Consider the following 10,458-nt stretch of genomic DNA (forward strand, 5'->3'; position numbering starts at 1 on the left):
AGGATCAGATTGGTCTGGAATCCTGAGCTCCCTCCCTCTCTGACCTCTGCTCTCTGATGGATGAATGGATGAATGGATGGATGGATGGATGAATGGATGAATAACCTTCTGCTGGAGGATCAGATCGGTCTGGAATCCTGAGCTCCCTCCCTCTCTGACCTCTGCTCTCTGATGGATGAATGGATGAATGGATGGATGAATGGATGAATAACCTTCCGCGGGAGGATCAGATCGGTCTGGAATCCTGAGCTCCCTCCCTCTCTGACCTCTGCTCTCTCACCTTCAGGATGTTAAAAACATCTAAACTCCTTCAGGGTTAAAGCTGCAGCCAGAAGCTGTGAAAGTAGGTTATCTTTGCTCTGCAGGGTTCCATGAAGGAACCTCAGATCTGCTCTTCCTCCCAGTCAATCCTGAGCTTGACAGAGATAAAATAATCTGTTCTGAGCTCAAATGTCCATGATGAAGAGTTCCAGAACCACAAAACCGAATCTCTGACTGCTGCCTCAGAAGAGAGAGGTCAGGCTGGTTCCGCTGCTGGTGCCAGACATCCTCACAAACCCCAGACCTAGGTCAGAGACCTTCAGCACTTCAAAACTGGAAGGTCCTCAAAGGGTCTGAGCATACTGGACCAGACTTCCTGGAAAACCAAGAAACCCAACATGAAGAAAACCATCACCTTAGAACCAGAGCAGCTCTGTCCTCTGAGCATCCATATGTGGAACATTGGGTGGAAGAAGAGAGGCAGGGCAGCGGGTAGGGCTGTCGGTTCGGTGTGCACCACGGAGACGGACGTGGTGCATGTTCTCTTCTGACCATGTGACCCAAAACCTAAATCTCTTAATAAAGTTACAAGATCCCCCCCCCGAACACACACACCCCAGACTACCCCCTCCCCACCCCACCCCCTATTGCTTCTAATGTTCTCTTTTTCCTTCTCTGCTCCCTGCAGTTCGCCGTCAGAACATGAAGGTCCGGATCAACGCCACGGGCGACACCATTGTCATGAAGTTTGTGCGTCCGAGCCAGGACGTGAAGCTGGAGGGCTACATCCTGGGATATGGAAGGAGTGTTTTCTCCAAACAGTTCATCCAGCTGCCAGAGAACGGCCAGATGTATGAAACAGAGCTAGGTAAGAAGAACGGGTCTGCTGGACCTGATGGTTCAGGTAGATGTCCTTTTCTGAATGTTTAGCTTGGATCCTTCAAGGTGAGTCCTGGAAGTTTCAGGTCTGAACATTGGGTTCTGGAGCAGCCTCAGGGTCTCAGTCAGGTGTAGGGCTTAGCAGGATGGTCCTGGTCCATCTGGCAAATCTAGAAATCTATCATGTGGGCGTTGTTGCTTCCATCAAGAGGAGAACTTCCAGACCTTCTGTCCAGGTGAAACCTTCAGAGGAGAACCATTCTTCTCTCACAGACGTGTGTTCAGTCAGAATAAGGAGGTTTCTGGTGTCTTCTCCATCATTAGCATCAGAGAAACAACCTTTGATTGTTCGGTATTACAACCTTTGATTGTTCGGTATTACGGCTGATAGGCCTGGTGGTTCTGGCCAGATCTAGACTGTGCTGCTCCTGGTCAAGGAGGCTCCATGGATTCATATTAGCTGCTGGGAAACACCAGAAGTTCAATCTGTTCTGATTATTTTCTTCAAAGGGGTTCATGGTTTCTGATGCCAACCACAAGAAGACAGAGGTATGGATGGACTGGACATCTGTAGGACTGTGGACAGTTTGCTGTTTGATCTGAGCATCCCGGTCCATCAGAACTAGGTGAAGGTCCATCCCTTTGTGCTGGTGGAGCCTCCAGGCTTGGTCCTCTCATTCAGTTGTTGTGATTTAACTGCTCCATTCCAGCAACTCACACGTTTAGACCTCTGCAGGACCATGCTTCTGCTTAATGGTTTAAGATGTGAAACACAAACTAAAACCTCTTTAGCTTTGCAGAAGAAGTGGCTTAGTGGGAGACTGGAGAAGGTGTTGGAGCAGGGTTAGCATCAGGCTGCAGGGTTTAGTTTTTGATGCATTGCAGCCATTTTCAAGCTGAGCTCTTCATTCTGTAACAGATGGTCTGAGTCTGTAGCATCTAAGCCGTCCTTAAAACCTCCCTGGCTCTACATGAAGCCTGAACCTCTCACCTTTAACACGTTCTCACTTCTTCAGAGCTCCGTCCAGGTGTTCCTGCAGAGAATGTTTGCCTGTTCTGTAATGGCTTCCATATGTGCGTCTGCACAGTGTCCCCCTGTGGGGCCAGCAGCTCGCTGCCATGACATCCCCTTCATCTTGGCTTTCCATAACAGGGTCCAGCATTCCTGACATGTTTCAGCCTAGCTGGGCTACCACAGAACCCATCCAAGGTTCTAATAGGCTGGAAGGGCTCCAGCTTCAACACTTCTACCTAAACGTTTGTTCCAAGGTCTGCATGATCATAGGAGCTTACACAAAGAAATGTGACTTAATTCTGTGTTTCAGAAAGAAACAAGCATCAATGGTAACAGAAACAAACGAGCTTCAATATGCAGAGATGAAGCAGAAGCAGACAGAGAGTCACTGTTGGAATAAACTGTGTCTGAGCTCATCAAGCACCTCATGTCGTCTCAGATGCTGAACCAAAGTACCTGGTTGCTGTCCAGCCCATTCCAGTCAAAGATGGGAAGAAGCACTGCACAGGTAGGTGACCAGAAGCTCTGAGCTGTCCTTAATGTCTAAAGACTTCTCACAGATATTCTTCTCCAGGTAAGGTGAACCTGGAGAAGCCTCTCCACTTGGTGATTGGGTCCATCAGTCCCACGGCGGTGCTGCTCTCCTGGGGGAACCACCTGAAGACGCCGTATGAGAAAAACATCATGAACGAATGTCTGGAGGACGGGTAATTGTTCTACTTCCACTACCAGCATAGAGTTCAGAGGAATTTAAACTAGCCTGGTAATTTATGATTAGCAGACCTGATCCTAACGACATGACCAATGATCTGTCAGGAAGCTGTGATCGCTGGACGCACCAAAGCCTCTTCGTCCACATTGAGACATATCTGTCCCATTGGGACAATGAATTACAGCAGACGTAGGGTTTGAATCCTCCATCTGTGTTGAGTGATCATGCACAGCCTCCTACAGCCACATTTTTCCTCTCTGTCAAACAAGTTGGAGAAGCCTTTGGAAATCTTGACCCATCAGTCCTTCACTGCTCTTTTTATAGCTAACGTCAGCTCTTTCTGCACAGCGCTTGGCTGCCGGCTTGCAGCTTTTGGATCCCCACTCTGAAAAACACAACTTTAGGGAGAGAAAGTGGAGATGCACGAGGCGGCCAGAATGAACAAGATGCTTGTTTCCATGCTGAGGTCATGACTGCTGCAGGCAGCCAGAGAGAAACCACAGGACTGAAGGAAGCAGGGCGTAGAGCGCTAGCTAATCAACTGTCCAATGTCGGGGTCTTGTTAGCCTGACACCTCAGAGCTGCAGTCAACAAAACTTTGATGAGATCCAGACCTTCAGTCTTGGCTTAATAAAGACCTTTTGGGTTCTTTTGGTGAAACTGATCTTTTCTGAACCTTTAAACATTCAGATCTCTTTCTCTAGCACACCAAATCTTCTCATTTTCAGAACCTCTAACCTTTCTGCTAATTGGATCTTCTTTTTTCTGATGATAAACCTGTTCAGGAAGCTCCATCATTGATTCCTCCATGTCCAATGTGGTTGGAGACATGGAGACAGACAAAAGCCAGGCCTGAAGATGTTTCCAATCCAGTCTGTTGATCATCTAGTAGACTGATGAATCTGTGGTTAATTTTTCTAGTTATGGGCATTTTCTTTTCCTTGTGTCTAAAGACATTTTTTTAGTCATAATTATTGCAGCTTTTTCACAAACAAACCCACTTTTTGTTTGGTGAAGAAACAGAATATGGTTGAATGAGGAGAAGGAACAAAAATAAGTTTCATTATCGGATAAACATCAACAAATATGTGTTCTACTTTTCAGCACTGACAGGAAATACACTAATAAAGTCTGAATACTAATAGTCTGTTGCTCTTGGAGTTGATGGATGTCTATAAAGTTGAGAGGACAGAAAAGTTCTCTACAAAGATGCATCATACGTATCAAACCCTGTTTGTTGCTGTTAAAGGTCATCATCTCTTTCAGATTCTACACCATCCGATACAGGGAGAGGAACAGGAAGTGGATCTACCAGACGTGTCCGACCAGCGACACGGTGATCGATCACCTGAAGCCCGACACCCAGTACGAGTTTGGGGTTCGTTCCAACAAGGATGATCGCAGCGGCCTTTGGAGCAAGCCGGTCATTCACAACACCAACATGGGCAGTAAGGAGAAGCCAGAGATCCTGCTGTTGCTGCTCGTCCCTTCCTGAAGCAATGTCTGATAAACACATTCATATCTTGTTCTCTAACAAACTGTTGTTTCTGAATTTGCAGATAAAAAGATCCAGAAACCATACAAGCCCCGTAAGACTGTGGCAAACTCGGTAAGAAACCAGCTGCTCTACCGTTGAACTGGATGCAGTGACAGACGGTTTTATCTCTGGACTAGAATCCTGTTCATGGTCTAACTTGTTCATGGCTTCTCACGGTTTGGCTTTGCTTTGTTTTCCAGAAATTTCACAGCGCCTTCCCTCCTCCCCCCGGTAAGGATTCCTGTCAACGCAGAGTTTAATGTTTCCTCAGCAGGATTCAAACAACTTGATTACAGGTTGGGTCCTTTAAAACTACAGTAATGATGACTGTTGACTTGTTTGCAGCTCTACAAAACAGAACTAGGACTCGAGTGCAGCCAGGTTACAGCAAGCAGGTTAACCCTGGTGCAGCACGGACCTCTTCTGGTGATTATCTCCTCCTTGATGTTTCTGATTAACTCAGGGCCTCCAACCTCTGGACCAGCAGAGCCTTCAGTGAAGTTTGACTGATGGGATTTAGTCTCCAAAATGAATTAATTAGCATCTCAGGTGGTTGCTGTAGAAATCTTTTCTATTTTTGCTGCTATGTTTGAAAACATTTTCCAAGCTGTGGAAACTATCAGAAGAAAATAATTTTTGGAAGAAGCTTATATCTCCATCAGCCAAACCTGAGCTGTTCTTCTCTGAAATATGGTCGACACTTTTCCACTTCCACTCTTGATTTTTCCTCTTTCTTCGTCTATAAAGTGAGCAAACTGTTTCCCACAGAGTCCCCTGAGAGCCAGCAGGAAACTCTCCCTCTGCCCGGCTCCTCTGAGCCCAAATCTTCTGCCGAGTCGCCCGGTAACCACGGAGATGCTTATTTGTTCTTTAGCCATCAGCTTCATTCATTGGTGCAGCTTCAGCATTGATTGGTTGCATGGTGGCATGCACTCAGCCCAGTCAGAAAGTCCAAACTTCATGCTTATGTCATTGGATAACAGTAAGTTGATATGGCCCCGCCCACCCTCTCATCATGTGACCACAGTCATGCTCAAGCGTCCATCAGCCGCCAGCTTTCCTTCACTTGTTATGTTTCCTTTCTGCTTTTTCTGGTTTTCCATATTCTAGTTGGTTTTTCATCCAAAGCAGAGGATTGTTTTCATTAGAAATATTAAAAAACGGATTAATTTCCAAATAATCTGAACTAATCCTCAAAATTTAGCAATTAGAGATTAACAATCACCTGATAATCATTGCATATATGGCTCTATGTCTGTCTGACGGTAATAGATGTCTTCATCGTCTTTCTTTGATGTTTCTGTCATAGCTGCATTTTCTAACTCGGACTGCATGACAGGTCTGCATGCCACCGAGTTCAGATGCCGACGTTGTTGGACTTTCTGGAGAAAGACAACACAAGTGGTTCATGATTACTGGGACCAAAACATTTGAAGTGTAGTTTAGAGGAATTGTTTTCAGACACAAAGATGAAGGATTGATTTAAAAAGCAGCCAAGGTTTGAATTGACTAAAGAAAGTCTGAACAATGCCGATCAAAGACACTTCATTTCAAACCCACTCGGTCTCAGTACTCAGAGGGAAACTATGAAGGGAGCAATGCTGACCTCTTTGGCTCAGGTTCCCATCATCACAGACGTCTCTCTTCTCTGTCCCAGAAAAAGGAAACAGTCTTAGAATCAACAGAACCCGGCCTGCAGACCGTCTGACTCCTGCCCTCCCCAAGCTGCTGCCAAGCACCACCCCTCGCACCAACATCACTGCCTCCCCTGTCACTAACCTCCCCTCCAATGGCGACTCACTTCATGGGCAGACTACCAAGGCCCCCAGTAGGGCACCAGAGAAGCACCCTAACACTGCGGGTAATTCGCACCTTTCACTTCCTTCTGTTTATCCACCTCTTGGTTTAACACTGGACTCCGCTATGAACAAACCTGAGGCCCCATGGCTGCTTTACTTTGACAGGCTGGAAGCTTCTCTTCCTGTGAAAAATGTTTGTTTTTTCAGCCTTATTTTATCCACACAGCTGCTGTCAGAGCTCAGGATGGCTCATCATTGCTGAGGTCAGCGCTGGCCACTGAGCGGGTCAGACCTTCCACCTGGGGTAATGCTCATCTCACCTGCTTGTAATCAGAGGCAGCCTTGCTCTGTCTGCTCTCTCTCTTCAGCTTCCAGGGAATTATGTTCATTTTCAGGTCTGGCTGCTCCACAGATCTTCTCCTTTAGATCATCTCATCCAGTGTCTGCATGTAGCTCATCATGTTTCAGTCATGGCTGTTTGCCATACTTCAATAGCAGCTTCACTGACTGCGGGTTTAAGATTGTTAGAGCTGATAAACTCATCATCACCATCATCATCATCACCATCATCTTCATCATGCTATTACCCAAATTAAACCCTATCAGGTGGTCCATCACTAACCTCATAGCTCGGGCTGCTGCAAGCTGGCTATCTTTGCGTCACTCTGTAACCAGACCTGCACCTGTTTTTGATCTTTTAGGTGAAAGCAGCAGAAATGTGAGCCCATCACTCCCAGTGAAAACCTCCAGCCCAGCAGCTTCCCCAGTGTCCATGAGGAACCCCCTCTTTCCCTTCTCTAACAGCTTCAGACAGCTCCACTCTCCTTCTAGATCCAGTAGCTCCTCTCCAACATCTGGGATACTTGGGGGTAATCTGCCATCCGTCCTGTACTTTCACTCTGCTTCCAGTTGGACCCCCCACCCCCCAGTTAACCACATCATCTACCAGGACAATCTGTGTAGCTTTATTCGCCAGAACCGTTAGTTGAGGTTAATAATGAAGAGGCCGCTGGTGCTGAACTGGACAGCAGCATCTTAGTTCCTTAGAAACACTTTGAATCAGGAGAAGCATCCATAGATCAACATGAGGGTCGGATTTGGACTGAAAGATTTAGGAAAACCTTTTATCATGATGCTTCTGAATGTATTAGTTATAGTTTAGGATCAGTTCAGCTGTACAGCCGACACCAAGCATCATCTCCTGCTGATTTTAACATAAAGATCAGAACGCTCATTTAGAACGACGCTTCAGACAAAGTGGTGAAAGCTTTAGGTTGGTACTAAAATATTAAACATTATGAAAAGGATTTAGGGAGTTAATGAGACATAAAGGTAGTTTTGTGCAGATTCTTAAGGAAATTACCATTAAAAACAAAACAAACTCTGGACATTTAGAATTCAGGAGATATTAATAATTTATAACAATGTTCCACGTATTCAATCTGTTGGAATAATGGCATAAAGTTCAGTTTATTAATCATTTAAAGATCAGGAAACATCAAAATAAATAGTTAAGTAGATGAAAAGCAAATAGATGTTGGAGCTTCTTCCACAGATCAGGTTTAATGAATTAAGTCCAGATGTTAACCTCTGCTGGTTTCCATCATCAATCTGAGTTAAACAGAATAAACAGTTAATTGATTGTTTTCCTGAAGCTCCTGCAGAACCAGAATAATTCACTGAGTTTGCTTTTAAATCTGAAGCGCGGGTCACACCAGCTTTTTAGCCTCTGATCCGATTTTTTTATTTTTTATGAAAAGTTATTAAAATGAATAAATGACAACCAGCAGCTCATTCTATAAAGCAAAGCTCTACTTAACGAGTATGTGCAGCTTCTAGAACCAGAACAGATAGAAACATAATGAGATCTACGTCTAAAGTAAAGAGAAACGCAGCAATAAACTCTGAGGGATGGTTTCCATGGCGACTGAGAGGTGATTCTCAGAGAGATCTGGAAGTTTTTCTTTCCTTTTTCCATAAAGAGGTGAGAGAGATGCGCTGGTCTGACCTGCTCTGTCTGCTCCTCTTTATTCTGGAGGATCAACTACTTTATCCGTTCATGGGGAAATTTTTTATTTTCATGTTTTTGCTCCAGTCTGTCCTGCTCACTATAAACGCGACTCCAGACGGACTCTTTCCTCTTCAGATTAACAGATTTGATTTGGGATTTTCCCCCAAAGCGGATGAGTTTTACTTTGTCACTGCGTCTCTCTTCCTGTCAGGCCCTTTAAATTGCTGCTGAATTGCTGCATAGTCCAACTAAAGTAGACCTGGGCTCTATCTCAGTCCGAGCTACGCTGCCCCCTGCAGGAAATCATCCTCACCGACTTTCAATCATCGCCATGATCTCTGAGGGATGATTTTCAGCTGGATTGGATAGAAAATCGGATTCAGTTTGTTCTGGGCTTTAATCTGAGATAATTCAACCAGCGATCAGCTCTATGCTGGATGTCCTCATTAATCTGATTGGTCCATCAAACTGTCCTCATTAATCTGATTGGTCCATCAAACTGTCCTCATTAATCTGATTGGTCCATCAAACTGTCCTCATTAATCTGATTGGTCCATCAAACTCTGCATTGATTAATTTTACGTTTCTACCAAACTTCTCACACCAACCACACATTATCTTTATCTCAGTTAAACTGGGCTCCTCTCTTGACTAGGGTTGCCATAGTAACTCTTAAACAATGTGGATGAGCCGGCTCATTTAAATATACAGTGACGCTTTGATGGAGCATTGATGGTTGGATGTGGGCGTGAGGAGGGAGGAGCCTTGGAGGAAAACTGATCATCATCTGAGATTGAAAAGAAAGCTGCTGACTTTATAATTCTGGACTTGTTAACATTTCTGGGTGTTTTATGGATCTGAGGCCACGTTTTCTACTAAAGACCGCTGCTCCATGTAGCAGCAGACAGTCATGACAATCCTGCAGGTATTTCCAGAATCCTGTTGATTATAACCCCCAACATTGCCAACTGGAGGCAAAAAGTTGAAGTTGCTCTTTGTTGAAATCAACTTTTGTGACCCTTTTTGAAAAACATCCTTTCCGTTTCTACTATCAATGACTGACATTTTATTTAGTTGCTTAACCTCCCGGGTGAACAACCAACCTGCTTTTCAGGTCCTGATTCTGGCTGACAGACTTCTGTCCTATTGGAGGACGTTCAGGAGTGTTAATTAGTTAATTAGTGTTAATTATTTCTGCTATGGAAATAATCAGCCTAGTTAACAGAAGTAAAGTGGAAACTATTTTCCCAGTTTTGACGATTTAAATAAGATCACCAAGTGAAAACAGTCAAAGCTTCCTAGTCCTATTGTCTTAGCTGCATTTATGATCAGTGTTTAGATATCAGGCATGAAAGGATTTCCTCTGTGGAGACCAGTTGAAGTCATTGGTTTGATCGTTTTCTGTATTTTAAAGCTGTGGTTTTCAAAGCACAGTCCTCTGGAGGGTTAAACTCATGTTTTCATGATGGAGGATGTGGAAAAATGAACCGGTCTGTGTTCAATTCTTTCTGAAACTTTAACAAAGAACCAGCTGAAGCTGAAGCCACATGTTGGCGGTGCAGATAACGTCCTACAGACCGAACCGAGCTGATTGGGAAAAGCTTCTCTGTTGTAGTTTCTGCTCGTCTCCCTCTGAGGTTGTTGAGGAAATAACAAAGCCATAACAGACATGTGGTCAATAGCGGTCGCCGTGACGACTGAAAAGCTTTGGTTGGTTGTTTTCTCGGTGGGTTCAGCCTTCAGATTCTCTCCTATAATGATCAATTCTCTCCCAACAGTGAACGGACAGCCTCGCCGGGGCATTTCTTCCCCCAAACTGACCATATGGCCCAGAGCTCGACTGGGTAAAGAGACTCGTCCTTCTGTGTCCTCATTAACCCTTCACTTCCCGCTTTGCAGCATTTACATCTCCACTGTGGCTCATGTTGCAGTCCTCATCTATTAATATATTTGTGTCCATCTCCTCATCCATCCATCTGTCCACCCATGTTCCATGTTTTCAGCTTAAAGTCAAGTTTCTGCCCGTTTCCAGCAATGTTTCTGCAGAAGGTCCTTCAAATAATCAGGACTGATTATTTGAAAGGCTCTATCAGTTGAATAGCAGCAGTGGGTTCTGTCATCTTTTGCTCCATGTTCTGATGGGGGGGGGGGGGGGGGGTTTAGCTTTAACTAAGATCTGTTGGTGCATCCAAACCATTGATCTGGGACCTGTTTAAAGCATAAAGATGTAAACATTGGTTCTGC

General features: G+C 44.8%; 1 protein-coding gene across 12 annotated transcripts in view; it reads left to right on the top strand.

The window, feature by feature from the left end:
* LOC107102732 (target of Nesh-SH3-like) overlaps positions 1–10,458 on the top strand; it is a 22,586-nt gene that overhangs the window by 5,178 nt on the left and 6,950 nt on the right. For 2 of the 12 annotated variants that reach the window (XM_015402137.1, XM_015402141.1), the window contains exons 2-13: positions 950–1,129; positions 2,595–2,663; positions 2,730–2,862; positions 4,134–4,315; positions 4,427–4,476; positions 4,605–4,635; positions 4,750–4,830; positions 5,173–5,247; positions 6,062–6,265; positions 6,430–6,507; positions 6,905–7,072; positions 9,993–10,058. In XM_015402137.1, the coding sequence (XP_015257623.1) occupies positions 950–1,129; positions 2,595–2,663; positions 2,730–2,862; positions 4,134–4,315; positions 4,427–4,476; positions 4,605–4,635; positions 4,750–4,830; positions 5,173–5,247; positions 6,062–6,265; positions 6,430–6,507; positions 6,905–7,072; positions 9,993–10,058 (1,317 nt within the window). The remainder of the gene's footprint in view (positions 1–949; positions 1,130–2,594; positions 2,664–2,729; positions 2,863–4,133; positions 4,316–4,426; positions 4,477–4,604; positions 4,636–4,749; positions 4,831–5,172; positions 5,248–6,061; positions 6,266–6,429; positions 6,508–6,904; positions 7,073–9,992; positions 10,059–10,458) is intronic. The other 10 variants (XM_015402143.1, XM_015402146.1, XM_015402144.1 and 7 more) reach the window with 7 other exon arrangements.

Source organism: Cyprinodon variegatus, unplaced genomic scaffold (genome assembly GCF_000732505.1).
Source record: "Cyprinodon variegatus isolate N-32 unplaced genomic scaffold, C_variegatus-1.0 Scaffold1306, whole genome shotgun sequence".
In the NCBI taxonomy this organism is placed as follows: Eukaryota; Metazoa; Chordata; class Actinopteri; order Cyprinodontiformes; family Cyprinodontidae; genus Cyprinodon; species Cyprinodon variegatus.